At 32.8% G+C, this 24334-nt stretch overlaps 1 protein-coding gene across 2 annotated transcripts in view; it reads left to right on the top strand.

The window, feature by feature from the left end:
• Positions 1-24334, top strand: part of slo (calcium-activated potassium channel slo) — a 535662-nt gene that overhangs the window by 169343 nt on the left and 341985 nt on the right. For both annotated transcript variants that reach the window (XM_072540708.1, XM_072540706.1), the window contains exon 7: positions 3974-4065. In XM_072540708.1, the coding sequence (XP_072396809.1) occupies positions 3974-4065 (92 nt within the window). The remainder of the gene's footprint in view (positions 1-3973; positions 4066-24334) is intronic.

Consider the following 24334-nt stretch of genomic DNA (forward strand, 5'->3'; position numbering starts at 1 on the left):
TTTTCTTAATGCGTCCTTTACCTTTTCCTCTTCAATATTTATTTCTTCCTTTGTCGTCACTTCTGCTGTTGGTGGTTTATTATCGTCACTTTAGCCAATAAGGATCGAAATTAGTCTGCCCATGTTTCCCTATGAATGTGTTTTGTTTTTATTAGTTCATTTTTCTGTTTTCTTTGCCCTCTGATCATTCTCCATATTTCTTTTTGTATTCCGTAGAAGTCGTGTTCCATCCGTTTTGAGAAGCTCTGCTAGTGTTTCCTTTTTATTTATCTGAGTAAAATATTCGTTTCATTTCTGATTCGTTTATAGTGGTTGTATGTCTGTTGTGTTTGTTGTGTTCTGTATTGTAAAAGGGCTTTTTTCTTTTTTTTTACATTTTGTGCACTCTTCCTCTCTAACTCATGGAATTTTTTTTGATAAATTAGTGTTTATTACTTTGCTCTATCAAAGTGATTCTGGTCAAAGTTATTTTTTTCTCAACTTTCCTTGATCTTATCGTTTCTAATATTTTGTTTCCAGCAATTTGGAGCAACCAGCAGCGTTAATTAACAAAATACATTAACAAATTGAGGATGCTAGGACCCACGCGGGTCAAGAATTTCTGTCCAGTCGTCCCTATCCATCGCCTTTCTCCGCCAAGTACGTATTCTCATATTTTTTATGTCCTCATCGATGTTATCAAGGAACCTTGTTCTGGGTCTTTCTCTTCTTCTCTGACCAACAGGTCTATCAAGGAGCGTTTTTCTAGCTGAATCATTTTGTTCCATCCGCATTACATGCCCTATCCACATCAAACGTCCTATCTTAATATGTTTTACGATATCAGGTTCCTGGTATATTCTATTAAGTTCGATTTTATATCGTCTTCTCCAAACTCTATTGTCATTCCGTGCTCCATAGATTCACATTAGTTATTTTCTTTCGAAACATCCTAACATGTTTACATTATTTTTTGTTAGAGTCCAGGTCTCTGAACCATATGTTAGGACTGGACGTATTATTGTTTTGTACGGCTTTACTTTGGCATTTCTCGATATAATTGTGGATTTAAGGAGGGGATTAAGCCTAAAATAGCATCTGTTGGCAGTGAAAATTCTGCGGTTTATCTCTGCAGTAGTAATATTTTCAGTATTAAGGAGCGCTCCCAGGTATACAAATTCGTTCACTGCTTCGATGACGTCATTTTCTATAACAAGTGGTCATAGGATTTGTGGTTGCGTGCTTATTTTCATGTACTTCGTTTTGTTGGTGTTTATTAAGAAACCCATTTTTTAGCTGATTATTTTAATGCTACATACGTCTCTCGTACAGCGTTTTCCGTTCTGCCAACAATATTGACATCATGAGCATGGACCACAATTTGCGCTGATTCATTATATATTGAACCAGTGGTTGTGATTTTTAAGATACGTATTTAATTTTTTATAGCCAGATTGAACAGTGTACAAAAAAGAGGGTCTCCCTGGCGCATTTGCTTTAAAATGTTCAGACAGTTCCCCCTGAACTCGTACTCTACATTTAACTTTTTCAAGAGTTAATTTTGTTAAATTTTCCAACTAATTTGGTATTCCTAGCTCTTTCATTGCTTTAAACAGTTCTCTTCTATACACAGAGTCCTAGGCTGCTTTGTAGTCTATAAATATGTGATGAGTATTAATGCCATATTCCACTGTTTTTTCCAAAATTTGTTTCAGGGTTGCAATCTGATAAATTGTTGATTTACCACCTCTGAAACCAGCCTGGTATTTTCCTACCATCCTTTCTGCATATAGTGTCATACGGTGACACACTACTGTGGAAAATATTTTATACGCTGCATTTAGAAGCATGATTCCTCTGTGTTTAGGGCATTTAAAGATATCTTCTTTTTTGTGTATGGTGTAAAGTATTCCAATATTCCAATCATTAAGGAGGATTTTCTGTGTCCATATTTCTTTTATAAGCTGCTGTAATGCCATTATGGTATCATGGCTACCTTCTTTATATAATTCAGCTCGGAGATTATCTATTCCGGGGTATTTGTTTCTGGCTAGTTTTTTAACTGTATCTTTAACTTCAAGAATCGTTGGTGGTTCCTCTTCCCTCTCGTCTGCTCCCCTTACCTTATCTTTTTTGTCTTTCAGGTTTCCTTCTTCTTTCTCCATATTAAGGGCCTGGTTTAAGTATTTCACCCATCTATTAATTACATCTTTCCTTGTTATTAATAGATCGCCAACAGGATACAGTTTTTTACGTTAGACTCTTCTGAGAGAAGTTGTAATTGTTTCATAAAACTCCAGTATTCTGTCGGTATCATCTGCCCACAGTTCTAGCAAAATATCCACTATGAAGGGATACCAATTTGTATTTAAGAGAGTTCGGTAAACTGTAGATTTTAACAATCCAAAATTGTTACGTAAAGACCAAACTGAAGCATGAGGTTTTTTAACAACACTCAACATAACATTCTGACGATCATTTTCACTCATCGTCCTTGGCCGTTCTGATCTAGGAAAATCTTTAACTCTCCCAAATTTTCTGACTACAAACTACTTACAGTTTTTCCCCGAATATTTCATAAAGTAATTCAAGAAAAATACTAAAACCCTATACTGTTAAATTTGTCTCTAAAAAAGGACTATTAATTCCTTTAATTAAATATAGAATGTCTTGTTTAACAAAAAAAGTCAATGATATCATAACTTCAACAAATATAATAGAAAAAAATATGTAAAATTTTAAAATTAAAAAATCGGCCTGCCTTGTTTTTCCAGACTCTGTCAAAAACAAAATTATGAATTTTGTGCATTATTGTTGGGACACACTATATCTTTTGTCACAGTAACATTTTTAAGGCATATTTGGTGTAAATCTCGCTCTGAATATCTTGATTCTAGTCTGGTTCATATTCCAATGGATATAATTCAGCCTGCCTAAATACGTCTTGTCATTTTGCGTAGCATTTTGAAGCTTCTCTGGTATCTAAAAAATCTGGCGTGGTTTATGCGAAGAAATGCCTTTTGCACGTGCCTCCCTAAGCCGCTTCGTGCGAAGTATAAGAATCTCGTGGATAACCTATATCGTAAAAAATACATCATTTTATTATAAAATATACAGTTCCTTGGTTTGTGTCTATATAATTTACAATATACGAATACCTTTGTATTAAAACATCGTAATGACTTCTCTTTTACATTGTAATTATATAGTTTCTTGCTTTATTTAAAACTTATTTTCCTATCGTAAGAATTTTTGAATTAGAAATAAAAATAATAAACAAAAACATGTTTTTAATAAAAGTCTAAATTAAAACTGTTAGAAAAACAATATTTTCTTTTAAAAACTTAAACTATGCTAATAACGGTGATATAAAAACTTTTTTTTTTAATTTGCTAAAGAGATGATTATATTTTTTTGGATTTGGACTACTACTTTTGCGCCTAGTTTTAATCTAGTTCGACTAGTAGAAAATTCTAGTAGCACCTTAAACAACTGCCTGCACAGCCTGCTAGTGCCACTCACGGTGCGGTCATATCGAGTGCAGGATTACAAGAAATTTCAACATTAACAAGGACAAATTGGAAATACTAAATTCATTCGAAAATTTGTAAGATGTTTTTGCGTATAAGGCTCCTCAATTGGACTTAACTGAATTTAAAATTTTAATTTAAATTGTGGTGTCCCTTTCTCCCAGCATTTCCTTCCTCTATCCGTTTCTTCCCGAGAAATACAGCTGAAGAAAAGTTTGTTTAATATATCAAAACAATGATTGTGTCTTGCTGCTCCATATTAGGCCTACTACTTCTTTTGAACGTAATACACTACTTGTATAGAATCATTCACATGTACATAATTTATTTTATTTGCAATTTGTCCATTTTGAAACAAACGTTATCAAAAGCTCGTTGTTTAATATGAAAGCAAGACACGATTATATCACATTAGCTGGAAGGTTATTCGAAATATTTGACTTTTATTTTTTCGGCGTCTCTAGGCGATATTCGCCAGTTGTATCCCAGAAATCATTGACTTGATTGGGACTAGACCAAAATATGGCGGAACCTTGAAGAACGAGAGAGGTCGAAGGTGAGATAGTATAGTGATTTTGTTTGCATAAAAGAAGTGAACCATTTTATTGGTTAGACCATACATTGTAACTGTAGATTACGGGATGGGATCAATCTCTTTTGAAAATACTTCTCTCTAAATGTTTTTATTGTGCTTTTTGTATAGTTGTCAAAACGCCTCTTTTAGAAAGCTTGAATTTAACAAAATAACCTAAATAACAAAACTATTACAAACTGAATTGGCAAAAAAATACTGTTTTTTCTTTTGGTGTGACACAGTCTTGCAAAGCATGTTTCAATATATAATTTAATTTGGTAGAAAGAGTTCTCTATTGTGACAAATAGTAAGTTTACACTTAAAAAGAACTTGAGCATTTTGATTTACCTCCAATTTATAGCTTGCCGATATTTGACCTACAAACTACTGGAAATTTATAAGTCTATATACCAATATTTGTAGACCGTTAGTTTAAATATTTCAATATAAATATAAATTATAATTTCGATTGCTCAAAAACTAAATAAACTTATCAGAAAAACGAAGTCCAAATTTTGTTCAATTTATACTTAAAATTTATGTAGCAACCAAGTATGAACGCCAAAGCTTTTACTAAGGCTTCTGGGAAAACTAGAAAATACACAAATAATTATAAACTATGACAGCAGCAATTTTGATAACTGATTCGCATCATGTGCACCATGTTAGGTGAACTACTTTTCGATTCATAAACTTTTATAAAAGTTAACCTTATTTAAGTCTTATTGGTGAACTTATTGTCAAATGTTCAAAACAAACAATAATCCACATCTTCAAACATTTATTTTTTCGTATTTATTTGTATTAATAAAATTAAATATTTCATTTGACAGATTTAACAAACTGATGATTTGATAATTTTTTAATTAAAAAATTAGATTTTAAAAATAGCTTAAAATTGTCAAATAAATAATTTTACAAATTCAAAAAAATATTTAAAGAAAACTAAAATACTGCAACAAACTGTTATGATTTCCATTTTTTCTACTTCTTTTAACCTTTTTGATGTTTGCTTTGATTTAAAGCAATTTCAAGCTTGTATGCATGTTTGTTATTTGATATTGTTCCTTTACATAACTTATTTTACTAATAAGATGTAAGAAAGTATATTAAATAAATTTAAGAATATTGTATCGTAAATAATGACAAACGCAACTAGTGAAACCATAAAGCCAATATTGTTTCTTAAAAATTGAATAAAAATTGAACTGAACCTTATGGAATTATAACTGGAATTTGTAAGTAAATCGAGTAAACTGATAAATAGACAGTATGAGATAGAGTTTCGTGCACAAAGAGATGATTAAAAAACAGTTGTGATAGGATAAAAAGTACAAAAAAATGTCGAGCTTAGAAATTATGTCTAACGATAGGCTTTCAAATTTAGCTCAAAAAAAAGGACAGGAAGAATAATTAATATTTTTTGTTTTCATTTAGAAATATCAATGTTTATACATATGTTTAAGTTAACAAGTCGATATTTTATACCAAACCGATAAACTCTTTTAAGCAGCTTCTAAGTCAGTTTCGCCCTAAAGCCCTGTCAATGCAATTCCTGAAATTCGTGTAATTAAGACAATCCTAAATAATTAACAAAATTATCATTTATAAAATGCTAAAAAACACAAATTTTAAAAATCTGATATACAATGGAAGATTATTTAGTAGTTTGTGGATAAAATGAATGAATATATCAACTTCACTTATTTTTTATTACATTTTCCCATTTTCTTAATTTTCCCTAAACAGAAATACATTTTCATGGTCTATTAAGAACCCTCTTTATTTGTCATAATCTTAAGAATACTAAATCGTAATTTCATTTGTCAAAATCAGTGATTTATAATCATAAGTACCTACCTTATATTAGGTACAACTTTTCTTCTATTACTTTAAATCTACTCCAGTCATAATGATAATAAGAAATATCTTTAACTTTTGTTATTTATTTTTTTGATCCCAAAGTGGCATTATATATTCACACTGGTTTCTTGTTTAATTTACCTCTTAGTCAGCCAATATTCGACAACCCGAAGCCAATCATTTGAATCATCATCATCCAGCCTCAAATGTCCACTGCTCACCATAGGCTTCTTCCTCGTGTCTCCAACCCCGTCTATCTTGAAATGCCCTCATCTAGTTTTTTTTAGTCTTCTTAAGTCGTCAGCCTACGTGTAGATGGCTGACTGACATTTCTTTTGCCTTCCCTTGGTCTCCATTCCAATAACCTCTTTTTCTATCGCCCATCTGTGATTCTACCTATGTGTCTTGCTTAGCTCTACTTTAGTCTGGCTTCATTTTTAATGACGTCGGTCATCTTGGTTCTTCTCCTGATCTCTTCGTTTTTTATTTTGTTTCGCAGAGTTATTCCTAACATGGATTGCTGCATTCTTCTCTATGTGACTCTCAGGTTGGTAGCCGAGGTTTTTGTAAAGAAAAGTGTTTTTACTCCGTATGTCAACAGCGGGAGGACATCATTGATCAAATACTGTTCTCTAATAGCATCTGGCAGCTCACTTAAGTTTCTTTCAGTTTTTTATATGCTACCCACTCAAGACCGATTCATCTCTTTAGGTCATGGGTCTGATTATCCCTGCCATTTTATGTCCTAGGTATTTAGATTTATCTAAATTGGTGGGCAAGAAACCATTCGAATACTGAACCAAAACTTATCAATCAAAATGTAAGAAAGTATAATTCTTAAGTCTACTACTTGTGAGTTCATAGTAGCTTGAAGTTGCCAATTTTCTCTTAATAAAATTTGAAAATAACTTTGCTATAGATGAGAGCGATAATGGAATTCCTGGTAATAAGATTTTACTGCTTATTTTGCAAAAAATGAGCTAGTTTTCTTTTTATTGGACCTATTTCATTCTACAACATTCAAAAAACTTGCATCTTTGAAAAAGTTTAAATTTGCTGTGGAAAAAAGGTTGCAAAATTTTCCTCAAAATCACTCTTAGAAAACCAGAAAACTGAATTCAGGGTAGTAACATGTGTTCTAATTAGGCACTTTTCACTCAGATATCATCTCTGTAAAATGTTAAGACAGAGAAACATGCAGATTTTGCAAAAGTGCAGAGAACTTGGCTGAACAGATGATTTGAACCTACAGATTAAAGATCTCAAACGTGTCTGTTTAGAACCTCATCATACAACAAAAGTGGCTCCGACACTGATAATAGGCTTTCAAGAACAAGTTTATATCTTTTGGAATAAATTGAGCTATAGAGTATATAAAAGTTTTTTTAGATTGCAACGTGAAAAACTCTACGAATACAAAGTCCTTTGATATTTACTGTTTATAGTCCCTTTAAGCAAGTTACCCCCTCTCTTGCCGTACTTTCCATCCATAGGTCGATCCGATATATCCAATTCAAGCATATTCTAGTCCTAATAGTATATCCATTTTAGATTTAACACTACTAAGTTAGTGTTTTTATTATCTGATAAGGGTTTGAACCATCGATCCACTAGATCATTCACGGTGAAGTGAATACATTTCCTCCGCCTACAGCGTCTTTCTACTATATATTCTACCTACAGACTTATTATATCTGTTTATAAATAATTCAATGAATAATTATTTATAGATTTATTATATATTTTTTTGAACTTTATATTTTACATGCCACATTTATCTTGTTATAAACCTTTGCGATTTTATTAATATTTAAATATTGATCCGGTTCTATTTATAACCAAAGTTTTAGCTGATTTGTGGGAAAATAACTTTTCTATTTATTTTCATATCTCGCACCTATATTAGTGTAAAAAAAACACAATAAATAAAGTTTTACCATCTAGTAGTTTGTGGATTAAATGAAAAATTGATTTTAATTTATTTATAACCACTAGTTAGAAGTAGATGCACCAGAGAGAGTTATTTTCAGTGCATTTGAACACTTTGATTAGCATTTTAAACAAAGTAGTACTAAAATTATTTTAAAATAAATAAAAAGTAGTTGTATGATCAAGTGTCCCATTTAAATAAAAAATAGTATGTTTATATCCTTCAGTAAAGGTTTTATTGTATTAAGTATTTTATTGAAAAACATTTTAAAGATATTAAAATAGAAAGAGTAAAAATAGATTTTGAATTGAGGCATATATTACTCAGAGATGTATTTTCATCTTTTCCAAAATGTTAACTATAAATATATAAAAGCTCTTCATACATACCATTTTCCTGCACGCTCTGATTCTATCCCTCTTGATGTCCTTTTCAGTTTAAGTGTTGTGCTCCTGCTATTTAGTAGTTACTGGATATAACTGTAACTATGAAAGTTTCGAGGTATTGTTTGAATTGCTACCAGTGCACAACAGAAAAATTATTTTACGTACTTGTGTATTGATAACCAATATTACTGCACTACTTTTACATTACTTTGGCATTCAGCGAATGGTGTATCAATTCAACTGTACTATTTTCTTGATTTATTAGATTAATAAAGTTCAAAGTGAGCTGGAATTATTTTTCTGTTGAAACTGGCGCGAGCATTTTATTCAAACAATTCTTAGAAACCAGCGCTAGTCAGTGGTTTGCATGGTGCATCAGGTGCCACCGGAGGGTGCGTGGCCAGGCTGTGAATAGGCGCTCACTTAAGATTGTAAATAATACTTAGCCATAGAATTTTAGATTTTTTAACACTATAATAGAAAAATTTCTGATAACACACGATTCACTCAAAAGGCATGGTGTTTCAGAATACAAGTTGTTCACGTTTTACATGTTCACGTTTTGAGAGATGAGAATGTTAAGTTTGGCTATATTTTGAAATACCTTGTACACACAATGTAGATGAGCTGACACTACTTGTATAAATAAATTAATTCAAGACATTTATTAACAGTAGGTATGCTACTTTTAACATTTGGCAGTATATTGCAAGAATTTGATAATGGGTAATTTGAATAGGAATAGAAATTAATTCATTACAGTACTTCTCTTACTAATGCTGTAACATTATGTTATGTGTTTTGCAAAAAAAATGTATAACAATTTAAATTCTTCTTGGTGTCTCTAGTATATTATTTGACTATGTATCAAATGTACACAGATGTAAGTGAACTACAGTGAAGTGTCTTCCGAGTCTGACTTTCCAATACATGATTTTATGTCTACTCTTCCATGACCTAGGCCGGTTACTTAGATTAGACCATAATGTATAATAGTACAAACAAGAGTACACTTATCTAGTCAGTACTTCTTTTTTGCTGTAGCATGTAAGCTTTGATTTTATTTATATTTTTATAAATCTAGAACAGCAGCTTTTAATAATCGTTTATTAGATTTTCGTATATTATATCATAAAAGAGAAAATTTCGCAATATTTTCGACTGGTATGAAAGTTTATTGCCAGGCATGAGATGTCAGTCGAGTGATTTTGTCAGAATTTCATAAGCGAAAATTGTCAAAAGGCAACAAATTTGAATAAAACCGGAAAACAATTTTGCCGGTAAATAATTTTCTTTCGAATGATATTCGACAAGACTATTTCACCAGACAATTAATGCACCATATTAACGAAACATAATCTTTATTTATTTGGTAACAATATTAAATGTACAATTATTATAAGCTATAGTAGTTTGCCTATTCTTTTTTACCAAAGCATGATCTTGTGTATTATTGACCTGTAGCATTTGGAAACTTCAAGGTCTTCATTTGCTGTTTTAAGATTTTCGATCAACTTGTTGGTGACTGGAATCCAACTGCAGATATGGTTTTAGAGAGCTTGCATTTAAGTGAACCGTTAATTTAATTAACTTTCTGTTCAGAAACTCTTTGCTTGAACAAGGCTGACACGGCTGAAGATCGATGAGAATGGTTTGTTATTTTATGTTTTTTTGTGTCTATTTCAATTTTTTCAGCTGACATTTTTGTCCACTTAGATACAGTGTTGATTCTAAGTGGACAGTTTTTGAACCATAATCCATCCTTCCAGTTAGGGTGAACGGTAAGAAAGAGTCTGTCTGATAAAATATTTGTTCCCCTTCTTTTCATTAATTTCAAAAATAAACTAACTGGGCATAAATTTTCGTTTGATGAATACCTTACCAGCCATTTGCTGCTTGAGAAACTTTTCGATCCGCCTTGATATTTGTTTTGGAAAAATGCTCTTCTTATTTTTCTACTTCTTTTTATATAGACATGACTCTGTGTGTTTTTCAATGTGCCTTCAGTAAGTTGTCGTTCCATCGTTTTGGTCGTCGCTGGTTTTGCCGTCATTACTACTCTATTTGTTGTCATTCGGCTTATGATTGTTCCATTCTACTCTTCTATCACTTACCCAGTTCTTGATGTTCTCCACATTGTATCTACGTCGTATATATCTGTACTTCTAGCTCTGTCCCATAGTCTTTTACCATCAATTTTTCCAAGTGTTTTCATCTCTGCTGTTTCTAAAATCCTTTTTGTTCTCTCTACGGCTCTGTTTGATCCATTCACTTGATCTTCCACTTCAGTTTCGAGCTTTCCGTAGCTAGATAATGTGATGCCTAGATATTTAAACTCCATCACTTGTTCTATTATCTGACCTTTCAGCTCCAATTTTATCATCATCATCCTGTGTGCGCCCACTGCTAGACATAGGTCTCCCTCAGCTCTTTCCATCTGTCTCTGTCTTGTGCGGCTTGCATCCAGTTATTGCTAACAGGTTTCAGGTCGTCAGTTCATCTAGTTAGTGGGCGTCCTCTTTAGCGAGCTAGTTAAAAATAGTAATTTACATCTTAGTAAATTTGCTGTTGTAACCATGCATTTTGTCTTTTTTGTGGAAATTAACATGTTAAATTTTCTGGTGGTTATAATAAATTGGTGCAGTTACGTTGGATACGTTGTAAATCATCGTCACTTTGAGAGAGTAGTATTGCGTCGTCTGCATAGCAGATTATTTTAAGTTGTTTTTCTCCCATTTGTTATCCTTTTTTAGTTCTTACTTTTTGTATTCGTATTTGGAAAAAATGCTGTTGTATTCAATTCGGCCCGTAAATTCCCCCATACTATCAAATTCCTTCTGGAAAAAGTGAAACTTGCAGGTTACGGCTTTATTGCCTCTCCAAGCAAGTTCAAATGAGCAAAAGTGAAAAAACTTTTTTTTTGCTACATTGGGGATTTCCTTGTCGTAGCTTTGGATAATTTTTAATAGTTTTTCGGTGGATAATGCTTTTGAACTTAGTTTTCTTTTTTTCTTGTACACTTTGAAGCTGTCTCCGCTTGGTATCTCTGGCCAATCTTGCATATTTGAAAGATATTTTTGTGAAAGGGTTGATTTTTATGCCGTACTTTGTAAAATATTTTTCTTTTACTATTTTTGCTGTAGTATTCCATATATACAGACGACTCTTTATAGTCTTCGCCGTTGCTTTTTTTCATGTAAAAGGCATAATCCTTGAGAATTTTTGCTAGTTTCGTTATGGTAGTACATCTTTCAAGCGTAAAATTTCTCATCAGTGGAAACTCCGAAAATTGGGTCCAAATAGAGCTTCTTCACAAGAAGAGCATTCCAAATAGAACATTTTCCGAAATCAATTTTTTGATTTCTTCACCTGACTGGCATCCAAATCTTGATTTTTCGTCTGGATTCATTCTGTCCAAAATTGATTACGCCTCAATGACGTTTGTCAAACTGACAACAATAGAATTACCAGACACCAGACAGACCAGGATCTGTCATAATTTGGTCGCTGAGAAATCACGGATAGGAAGGAGTTTTGTCAATAGAAAACATGGCGTGGCTATGACGTATTATAAGTTAAAAATAGTCTAGTAAAATAGTCTTTTGAAAACCATTAAATATGTATCTTTAAAAAAAAATTAGGTACAGCAGTTGTCAAAATAAACAATATCGAAAATGGACATTACATTTATATAACGGTTGTTTGTTATAACTGGTATGTTCAATATTTGTATCGTTGAACATATTTATTAACAGTGGTTACTGCAGTTGGTGAAAATAGTTTATTTTATTCTATCGTAATTATCCAGTATTTGCTGATGGATATTCTAACATAAATACGTACTTCTGAAGCACGATCCAAATGGGGATTCAGATCAGGTGAGCAAGAGCAGTACCACCAGAAATTACTTTGTTTTAAAATATTTATAAAGTAAGGTTTTTTATATATACACATCGATTTAGAACGTCTTTCGACGTTGTCCGATACCTAAACACCATCTCTTCCTATCTTCGCAGTCGTTTGTTGTTAAATTTCTTTCGCTCATGGACTTGTTTACGCCGTGTTGCTATTCTAATCTGGGTCTTCCTCTTTTCCGTCGACCTATCGGTTGCCATTCTATTACTTTTTTGAGTCTTGATGCTTGATGTTGAACATGCCCATACCACCTTAATTGTTTCTTCTCTATATCTTGAGTTATATTTCCTTCTATTCCCATACGTTGTTTTATTACATCATTTCTGATTCGGTTTCGTCTGGAAATACCTAAAGATCTTCTCATTGCATCCATCTCTACTGCTTCTATTCGCTTTTTGTTCTTTTCACTAATTCTCCATGTTTCAGCGCCATAAAGAAGAGTAGTTTTAATCATGGTCTCATATATATTAAATTTCCTTCCTTTCGTTATCTCTTTACTCCACAGTATACCATTGAGACATCCTAAGACTTTCTTTGCTTGAGTGATTCGTTTTTCTATTTCCCCTGTATCAGTTCCTGTATTGTCAAAGGCAACACCCAAGTAGTCATAGCTCTGACAGCAGGAAATATGTTGTCCGTTTTCGAGGTCTATGTTATCTGACTCGTTTCCAATACAAAGATATTTGGTTTTTGTTGTATTGACATTTATTCCCCAGTCGTTATATTCTTCTATCAGTTTTCTTAGCATGTACTGCATGTCTTCCCTGTCGGTCGCTTGAACTACCTGGTCATCAGCAAACTGGAGTGTATATATACATTCATTGCTAAGCTCTATACCCATCCTATGTACCTTTCTTTTCCATCTTTCCAATGCCGCTGCAACATATATCTTGAATAAGGTTGGTGAGATACAGCATCCCTGTCGCAAGCCTTTTGTAACCAGGAATTCTTCCGTTAGATATTTTCCTGTTTTTATCTGTGCCTTTGAGTCTCTATATAGTTCTTGTACAGCATTTATCAATGTGTGGTTGATTTTAGATCTTTTCAACGTTGTCCACAGTTTTGTTAAGGGGATGTTGTCATATGCTTTTTGCAGGTCTACAAAAGTAATATGAGTTTTTAGATTCTTAGCCGATCTTTTTTCTATTATTTGTTTAAGACAAAATACGTTATCGGTGCACGATCTTCCTGCACGGAACCCGCTTTGTTCTTCCTCTTCATTGTGTTTATATTCTTCCTCGATCATATTTCTAAAATTCGTCCATACAGTCTGCTCAGGGTGCTGGTTACCGATATGCCTCTATAATTATTACAATTCCTTTTGTCCCCCTTTTTGTGTATTGAGGACATGTATGCCGTTCTCCATTGTTCTGGTACTGGGTGTCCATTTAGACACTGATTGATCACATAAGTTAATATTTCAAATAGTTTATGAGTTCCATTCTTAAGCATTTCAGCATAGATTCCCTCAGGTCCAGCGGATTTACGATTCTTTAGGGTCATTACAGCCTTCCTTACTGTTTCGATGTCTACCCTCGCTTCCTCTCCTTGTATATGTACTGACTGTGTTGGGGAGTTCACTAGGTATTCTTTTCTTGTCTCTGTCAGCAAGCTTTCATAGTGATCTTTCCATTGTCTTGGTTTTATGGTGTGTATGTGTGCTTTGTCTTTTCCTGTATTTTTTACTGATTGTATAAAATTCCGTACCTCTGTACATTGCTTCCCTCCGATGTATGTATTGATTTCTTGACATTTCTGATCCCATGTTTTATTCTTTTCATGTTTTATCATTTTTCGTAGTTGTCTATCGGCTTCTTTGTAAGCTTGATGGTCTTCAGTATTTTTTGTATTTAGCCATTTTAGATGCTGTTCTTTTTTCTGTTTTACCATATATTCGATTTCTTCGTTCCACCATATTTTGTTACTAATTTTGTTTTGCTGTGTCCCGAGTGTCTCCTTAGAGGCCTGGTGTAAACTAGCAATAATATTCTCGTAAATATCTGAAAATGTTTGACAGACAAACAAGTAAGGTTTTTTTGTATTTTAACCTTGGTTTCGAATCTTTAAAGTAAAGTATCATGTAAAGTAAGTTTATGAGGCATATGTACACCTGCAGATTTTGTAGTCGTAAAGAATTTATTAAATACTTCACTGTGAAGTGGTTACAATACAATAGTATCCCGCTTTTCAAAAACTAGGGATAGAATTATTTGTTGATTGATATACTTAACTATTAATATGTATGTACATTTGAAACGTTTCGTCTTTCTTTAAAAAAAATTAGTAAGTATATATTTAAACAGTCTACTTATAGATTTTTATCTAATATTTCGTTTATACCAAATTCGTCTAAATTATTTTTTTTAATAAAGATCTGGAGTAAGAATGTGTCCTGGATTATTGTATTTATAAAGGTAATTTCCTTGACAGGACATTGCGTTGACGCAACTTGTCTGCTGTCCATGCAGATTGGTTTTTCCGGCTATACCTTTGTAGTTTCTCTCTTTTGTCGCTATGGAGATACCAGCCATTTCTTTCTGAACTACACTGCAATTTTTACCCATATCTCACTTTATTCTTAGGTTTAGTCTTCTGGAGTATATATTACACTCTAAACCTTTTTCCATTTTGGAGTCATCGGTGTATATTCACTAGACCACCAGCTTTTCTATATTTTTGGCACAGTAGGTCTGAATAAAAAAGCTTTTTGTGTGACAATAACATGCGATATTACGTGACATCCTCACAAACTAATGTTGATTCCCCTGGCTGTACGTTATTTGGAGCCTTCTTTTCTAATATCACATTTTAACTGAATCAATTTTTCTCCTATCTGTTTGTTATATCTGTTTTTTTTCTTTCTACAAATAATGTATAATAGAACAAATACAACAATGCATTTTTTTTTAAATTACATAAGCATTCAGATTATTTTAAAATATCCCAGCCTTCTCGCAGTCTTTTACAATGTTACATAAGGTTTCAGTTTTCTGTATATGAGGCGGCTGTTCAATCAAGCACTTCTCAGTGATCCTCACACTAATGATTATCTCGTCTTTTTCTTATTCAGTCTGCGCAAATAAACAGATTCTGCTTTAGGCAGGCATGAACTGTCGCATGAAAGGAAGTAAGAATCTGAAGTAGGGATAAAACTGATTAGAATAATAATATCCCAAATTAAACAGAATATCCCTTCCTATAGTTGCATGATATTGTTATAGCTACTCTCTATAAAATGAGTTTAGACCTCGTTAGTAGTGTTAATCTCTTCTTTAAGCTGTTTTCATTATATATATATATATATATATATATATATATATATATATATATATATATATATATATATATGGAATATGTTCAATGGTTGAATAGCAGAGGTTTTATCGGTCAATAATTGGCAAATAAAAGACGTCAAACTTTATTGCTTTATTTGAATACGTTTCGCTTTTATTTTTAAAAGCATCATCAGTTCACTACAAATAAAAAAGATTTTAGCATATAAGTAAACAAACCAACAGGGTTCATACTTACAAAAACAATTTGTAGGGTTTTTTTAAAGATGTTATAAAAACTCTACGATAACTTAACATTAAAGATTAAAAACTAAACGGGAGAAACGAAACAAAAAATACAAGTAAAACTGTAAGAACATTAGTTCATTTAATTTTAACCGATGGCTTCATTTGAACGTTGGTTTAAGCTCTTTCGAGGGTCAAACCACACTAATCTTTTCGATTGTTTTGGATCGGCTCGTCATAATTTTCACATGTGGCTTGTTATCGTCCATGTGTTTCTTTGGAGTGCATGGTGCAGATTACGATTCTTAAGGGAAGTATCAAGCGGAACAGGGACGGACCTTTTTTTTAAAAAGGATTCATTAATTCCTTTTTCTTTAAAAAACAAACAAACAAAAAAAGAAAGAAAAAAAGAAGAAATTTGGAAAGAAAAATAGGATTGAAGTTACTGTCTTGTCAGGGTTTTATTTATTTTGTATGATGAGGGAATGATATATCTGACTCAAGTTGTCGATGTCGGTTCTCTTATTTAGGGAGGATGGATGTTTAAGAATTTGACACATCTCAAGGATGGATCGCTTATGATGATTTTGTTGTTTGCACAGTATTTTGGTATTCGTGAAGTCGATACTGTGTTTGGTTGAAATGGCATGCTGTGCAAGGGCACAAGATGGTTTAGAAATCCTAATGTCGCTTTTGTGGGTACGTTAGTCGACCTTGAAGGGAGCGGCTGGTCTGGCCAATGTAGCAGGAGTTGCACTCTGCACAGGGTACTTGATAGACGACATTAGTTTGTTCTAGAGGGGCCAATGGAGTTTTTGTCTTAGAAAATAACTTACCTAAGGTTCTGGTATTTTTTAAGGCTATTTTAATAGGTAAGTTTTTGAAAAGTTTGTTAAGCTTGGTAGTGATTTGTGGGAAGTACGGGAGCGAAGCATATTTAGTGGTTTGTTCAGGAGTGAGGGGGGACTTATTAATCTTTGTTAGATATGGACGCTAATGTTAGCCCATTGGGTGTTTCGGTAATGGACTGCCCATAGCTTTTGGAATATAGAAATTTATTGATGAAGGATGCCGGATAGGAGTTATCTATGAGAATAGACTTCAGTAGATTAAGAGATTCTTCTTTGTAAAGCGGGTGTGTCAACATGTGTACTCTAAGGCTGAGGGCTTGTACCAGGTTAAGTTTGTATCTGATTGGGTGTGTCGAATGGTAATCGTCGTCTATCAAGTACCCTGTGCAGAGTGCAACTCCTGCTACATTGGCCAGACCAGCCGCTCCCTTCAAGGTCGACTAACGTCCCACAAAAGCGACATTAGGATTTCTAAACCATCTTGTGCCCTTGCACAGCATGCCATTTCAACCAAACACAGTATCGACTTCACGAATACCAAAATACTGTGCAAACAACAAAATCATCATAAGCGATCCATCCTTGAAATGTGTCAAATTCTTAAACATCCATCCTCCCTAAATAAGAGAACCGACATCGACAACTTGAGTCAGATATATCATTCCCTCATCATACAAAATAAATAAAACCCTTACAAGACAGTAACTTCAATCCTATTTTTCTTTCCAAATTTCTTCTTTTTTTCTTTTTTTTTTTGTTTGTTTGTTTTTTAAAGAAAAAGGAATTAATGAATCCTTTTAAAAAAAAAGGTCCGTCCCTGTTCCGCTTGATACTTCCCTTAAGAATCGTAATTTGCACCATGCACTCCAAAGAAACACATGGACGATAACAAGCCACATGTGAAAATTATGACGAGCCGATCCAAAACAATCGAAAAGATTAGTGTGGTTTGACCCTCGAAAGAGCTTAAACCAACGTTCAAATGAAGCCATCGGTTAAAATTAAATGAACTAATGTTCTTACAGTTTTACTTGTATTTTTTGTTTCGTTTCTCCCGTTTAGTTTTTAATCTTTAATGTTAAGTTATCGTAGAGTTTTTATAACATCTTTAAAAAAACCCTACAAATTGTTTTTGTAAGTATGAACCCTGTTGGTTTGTTTACTTATATGCTAAAATCTTTTTTATTTGTAGTGAACTGATGATGCTTTTAAAAATAAAAGCGAAACGTATTCAAATAAAGCAATAAAGTAGTTGACGTCTTTTATTTGCCAATTATTGACCGATAAAACCTCTGCTATTCAACCATTGAATATATTCCAAATTTAATCAACGGTCGTATTTTTTACTATATATATATATATATATATATATATATATATATATATATATATATATATATATATATATATATATATATATATATATATATATATATATATATATATATATATATATATATATATATGCCCATATAACATAAGTATGGTTTGAGAAAAGATTAGGTCGTTGTTTAATAACTAAGGAACATGGTAAAATAAGAACATTTCTTATCAAGATTAAGATGAGCTTATTTTTAAATTGATATTTGCAGTAAGTCTAAATTAAATATTGTGGGTATGAGAATGCTCTAATGATGATTTTCCATTCTTTAAATATTCATATTTTCTTTACTTTACGTGTCCAGTTCAAACAGTTAAATCTAGTTTACTCAGAAAACGGCGATTTGAACGGCCGTGTTTATTGCGTGCAGGAGATCGTGTTTAGTGCAAGGTTTCTACAACAGAGGACAATTGAGTAGACGTGTTACATCTTGTACCGCCCAACTTTCACACAAGGTGTATGATGGAAACAAGCTGTTCCTCTCTAGTATTCAAATGGCGAGGAACAGCTTCTTTCCCATTGGCAAGACGAGTCCTTTCTGGTGTATCTTGTAGACATCTCGACTTGGCCAGAAAGCTTTTTCTCGATTTGAGTCTTCGTGTGATGGGCTGATAATCGTGGAGTGAATGTCGCGAATCTTGAGTTAGTTGCTCTCGTTCCACATCACTATCTAGTTTTCTTCGGAAATCAGGTGGAGTGGTATCTATAATGGGGTAGGGCTTATGTATGTGTGTAGGGCTCAAATATGCACTGATGATTATTGCTGATTCATTAATAGTTTCATCTAAGTTTCCAGAGTGTGCTGATGGTGTTCTACCCATACTGGAGAGACCAGTGCAAGTGTAGACGTTCTAAGGGTGGAAAAATGTGTGCCACACATGTAAATGTTAATGAAAGAGGCTCTTTCATTGACCAGTCTTTAGATATGAGTATTACTATCATGATTTTTACCAATGTTTTATTTGGTTGATAAATATTTACTCACATTACTAGTTTTATAGTATCTATTAACAAAAGTTGGATTCATAACGAAATATTTTAGTTCAACAAAATCACAGCAATAAAAACTATGGTTCAGTACTGTGTAAGTTATATTTAAACTTATAAACAAAATAATTTATCCATACAAGCGTCGCTATATTTGGAAATATAACAACAGGGTATATGTGGTAAAGTTGTATAAAATAACCAAATAGAAAACAATATCAAGTTCTTGAAAATATTCTGCCAAATTCAATGAATCAGTCATTAGTGTAAAATTGTAATAATTTGACAAAGCGCATTTAAAAGTTATTTTTGAATTATCAGAAATACTAACAATAGTTGCATGATTTTAGATTTTTCCTTATATTTTAACAAATAGTCTTTACACATAGTTTTTTAAAGTGTGATCATTCTACTAACCTACTAATAATCATGTCCAGTGACTACTCATTGCGTGTCAATTTGTGTTACACTGATTTTATGTGGTAATAATACCTTTTAATATAATATAACTGTTTTGTATTAGTTTTTGTTATTATAGCATATAATTGTGTATTTTCATCAACAAATAAAATTAGTCTCAAATACTTACCTTTTTTAACACGATTGCTCACACTGGTTTATATAACTGAATATAAAGAAATATAGAATAAATTATACAGAAAGTGACTTGTTACTGTATATTTCTGGATGTATCTCAGTAAATACGAATAGAAAAATAATAATTCTTGAAAGATATGAAATGTTTACACGGCCTACTTTATTTAATATTAAAAAATATATATATAGAAAAATTATATTGTATATGAAAAAACAGCTATAGTTTTTAACGGATATGTATGTTTTTTAATTTATTTATAGTATAAATTCAATAACAAACATATTTCATAGCTTGAAACATCAGGGATGCTATTCTAGGTGATTCCCATTATCAATATCATCATCATTTAGGATAAAGTTTCGTTTGTTTTGCTTAAGTTTCATGTATTTTTTCTGGAATTGAAACCTGACTTATGTCTTCTCACAACAGTTCAATTCATCGTTATAGTTCTTTCCTTTGGATCCTAATGATACTTAGTTCACAACTCTTTGTGAGTTTATTCTGACACTAGAATGTTGCCCGATTCTAATGCATCGTGATTCTATAACGTATGATGTTCTACTTAAATGCTTTTGCTTTGTCACATCAAAAATATTCTATGCAGATCTATTTTGTCATTATGACTGCATGTGAAAAATGCAAAATAAAATGTTTTAAGATGCACAAAAGTGTAAAGTTTTAGTTTTAGAAATTTATTGAAACAACCGTGTACTACCTATTAAAACATTGTAGACAACAGAATTAATGCTAATATTATACAAACATACATAATAAAACTGGTTGTGTAATACGAAAATTTCAACTTTATAAAATAACTAAGAACTATACAAATAAATTACAAAAATAATAGGTACAACTGTTAATTGAGAACGAAGCCACACGAAGCTTGAAAAAGCTACGTAAAGCTGTCCGTGACCAAACCATAGACATAATAAGAATATAGATATAATAGACAAGGCAGAGTACGCAAAATAGTATAACGAGGATCACTCGATCGGTAGTATATCTATCTCTCTTTAACAACGCTTGCGCATTACGCATATATGCTGCTGTACTCTTTTCATAGATCTAATAATACGAGAGATAGCGTTGGGTTTTCGTAGGAATTTTATACCCAATAAATTTTATTTGTAGCAGTTCAATATACTTCGATAGTCAGCAAAATGGGCATCTGTCGCCGCACATGCGATGGAGTTGGAGGTATCGTCAATTGAAAGACATAAAAATTTTTGTCTTAATAGTCCAGTTGTGATGGTATTTGACCTTGTATGGCGGGCTACCCCAAATTTTATTATTCTAACCTTTAGCGAGGATTAATGGTAGTGTAAATTTAAAATTTCGACTGAATTCCGTCATAGCATTAGCCGCCATCTTGAGTTTAAAGAAGAACCTGTTTTTGCTCAATATCTTCGTCATTTTCAACTTTTTGACAAAAGTGAAATTCGTAGATACTGAAATTGTGACAAATGCGATTTACTACGATTACTTTTTTACAATTTTTTTCGTGCAGTCGCTATTCTCCGAGTTAAGGTGAAAAATAATGGCAGATAAGGTGCGCATAATTATTGAATTATCTCGTTTATTATTAACTTTACGACACAATTAAGCAAAATTGACACAATAAGCAAAAATGGAGACAACTGTATTTTATATAATTTTGATTTCATTCATTTTTTTGTTAAAAAAATTAATATTAAAGGTCTTAGGTTCGTTTCTGTTTATGGCCTGCTGCTGGTGACATCAGCGTCTAGGGTTCGTTATTTGCTTGTACATCGTTAGGCTTGTCATAGGCATATGAACCTAAAGGCTGATTGTAGCACAAAAGTCTAAGAAATCAACATTGTATAAAGTAATATTATCTTTCCATTTTTGTTTATGTACATTTATGTCATAATATTAATAATAAACGAGACAATTTAATAATTATACTTAGGCACTATTATTCCACTTAACTCAGAAAATATCGACCGCACGAAAAAAATTGCAAAAAAAAGGAAAATATTGTAATTGTAACAATGTAAGTCCTTACTATTTTGTCAAAAAGTTGAAAGTGGCCCAGATATTGAATAAAAACAATTTCTATAAAATCAATCTCCACAAACTCTTGTGGTTGCGCCTTTACCGCATACGTACCACATCAAATATTTATTTTAGCAAATAATAAGAGGCCAAATTTGAATAAAATATAATTTTCTACATTTTTGTTTACGTACAATTCAGTGGCGGGCCTAGAATTTTCCTTGTGGAGGGGTTGGTTGGTCACCGAATTTTTTTTTATGCTACCTCAAAAATTTGGGTTTTAGTTTAATTTAAAGTACTAAAGATAGCAGTGCCAAAGCTTCAAGTATCTTTTATCCTGTTTATCAACTAAAAGCACTCTTTTCTAGTTGTGCGCAGTTGATTGTCGCACGTACCATACTCCGAAAGTGGAATACCCGCTGTAAGGCTGACGACATTTTTGCAACACTCCCTTCTCTTATCTAGATCTTATCTCTGTCGTTGGTCCGGTGGGTGTTTCTCTTCTTCTTCTTTCTTTTTAATTACTGTTCAGATGTCATTGTGATTACTATTCCATCCCTCCTTACTTCACATCAGCTTCACGATCATCTCTCTCACAGTCAGAGTGTTCATACCTACTTCTCTATACATTCTGTTTCTATCCACTGTACATCTATTACATTCCAGCATTGTGGAGTGACAGTATCGGAATATTCGCAGTATAGGCATTTATCTGTATTTGTCTTTCTGAACCTATGAAGATACGCCCTAAAACAGACAATCTACCTAGTTTCTTAGGCTCGGAATCAGCATTTTGGTCCACAGCAACGTCTTCAGTGTTGTTCTACTCTTCTTGCCATCTTTCCATTAATCTTTTCCTTTCTTCTTTTTTTTATGGCTGTTGTTATTCCTGCTTCCTTCTCTCATAGATATGTCTGCTTTCTACTGCTAACACTTGCAGAGGGACACAACCCGTGATAGTTCACAAGGCCGCCGCAGATACAGTTCTATAGGCGCATGTTACTCGCAACAGACTCGTTCTGTCTACTGTTATCATGAGCTTAATATTAGGTATCTATATCTAAATATAATGAAAAATATTACTTTAAATCCCAAAATCCCAAACTGTATTTAGGTAATAGTTTGTAAACAAATTAAATTTATAATAAAATGTCTAAACGGCGTTGCTTTAGAGCCATATGGTTTATTACTTCTTCTTCATCTATTTGAATGTCCTAATGAATAAACATCAAAGCTAAACTATTTAGTCTCTCTTCGCTAATACAATTTCTTAAATGAGTCTTTAGTACTTTCTACGATGAAAATAACCTTTCACATGTACAGGGCGTTACAGGTAATTTAATTATTAAATTAGCGTTTTGAATTTTTTGTATTGTGTGTGAAAGGCAAGTTACATTTTCGTATTATTCTTTATATATTTTTTATTTATATACCCTTGGGGGTTTAACCCCCTCCCCCTGGGTGCGCCATTCTTACAATTATGTCGTAAAGTTAACAATAGACGAGATAATTCAATAATCATGCACACCTCCCCCCTTCCAATATATTCCTTAACTCGGAAAATATCGACCGCACGGAAAATATGTATAAAACAAATAAATTGTAGTTATGTAAATCGCATTTGCAATATTTTCGGTACCTAGCATTTTGTCAAACAGCTAAAAATGGCGGAGATATTGAGCAAAACAGTTCTACTTTAAATAATATGGCGAATATATTCCTTTACTCGGAAAATATCACCCGCACGAAAAATGTGTATAAAATAAATTGTATGTAAATCGCAATTGCAACAATTTCGGTACCTACCATTTAGTCAAAAAGCTAAAAGTGGCGGAGATATTGAGCAAAATAGTTCTCCTTTAAATAATATGGCGGGTAACGCAACGGCAGAATTCACTGGCTATTTTAAATTTACACTACTATTGACTCCCTTACCCCTAAAGGGTAGAATAATATTTGGGGTAGCCCACCATGCAAGGTCAAATGCCATACCGACTGCACTATTAAGACAAAAATTTTTATACGGCTTTTAGATGCTGTCAACTCTAACTCAGCCGCAGCTGCGGTGACCGTCGCCCATTTTGCTGACTACCGAACACTATTCAACTGCTACAAATAAAATTTATTCCGTATCAAATTCCTACGAAAACACAACGCTACCTCCCTTAATATATGTTCACCGGCTATTTAACGTTTTCTACTGCTAGAGTCAAAGCTCATCTCGAATATTAGTTATAGACATAATAAAAAGATTCTTAATATTTCTATGATATTAGTTAGCTAGATCAGGCGCGTATGACAGACAGACAAAGATAGCCAGACCACTCAAAGTGATCGTTGGCGTTACACCTCTATGCATGGAGCGACACATACCTTATTTAAAATATTAATGGGAAAATCCCAGTAGTTGCCTGTACACCATCGTTTAAAAAAACATACAGAAGTTAAAACACTTCACCATTGTATTTAGGTAGGTATATAAAATAAACATGTGGTTAAAACTTTTTAAAACTTTTTCAAAGTGTCAAAATTTATGCAGTAGCAGCATAACGTTTTCGATCTAATCAGATCATCTTCAGTGCCTTATGTACTTGAAGCTAACAATGGAATTAGATTTCTATACCCGATAACCCATATATGGGTTACATTTTTCCAAACTTAAATTATGTGTTGATTCTAGGTCGATGACAATGGATAAATTAATACTTGAGGAACTACATGTCTCTCTGCTTGGTTTTTAACACGTGGTTCTTGTCCAGTTGGTCTGTGTCATCTAAACTGACAAGAACCACGTGTTAAAAAC

Source organism: Diabrotica undecimpunctata, chromosome 8, assembly GCF_040954645.1.
Source record: "Diabrotica undecimpunctata isolate CICGRU chromosome 8, icDiaUnde3, whole genome shotgun sequence".
Taxonomy (NCBI): Eukaryota; Metazoa; Arthropoda; class Insecta; order Coleoptera; family Chrysomelidae; genus Diabrotica; species Diabrotica undecimpunctata.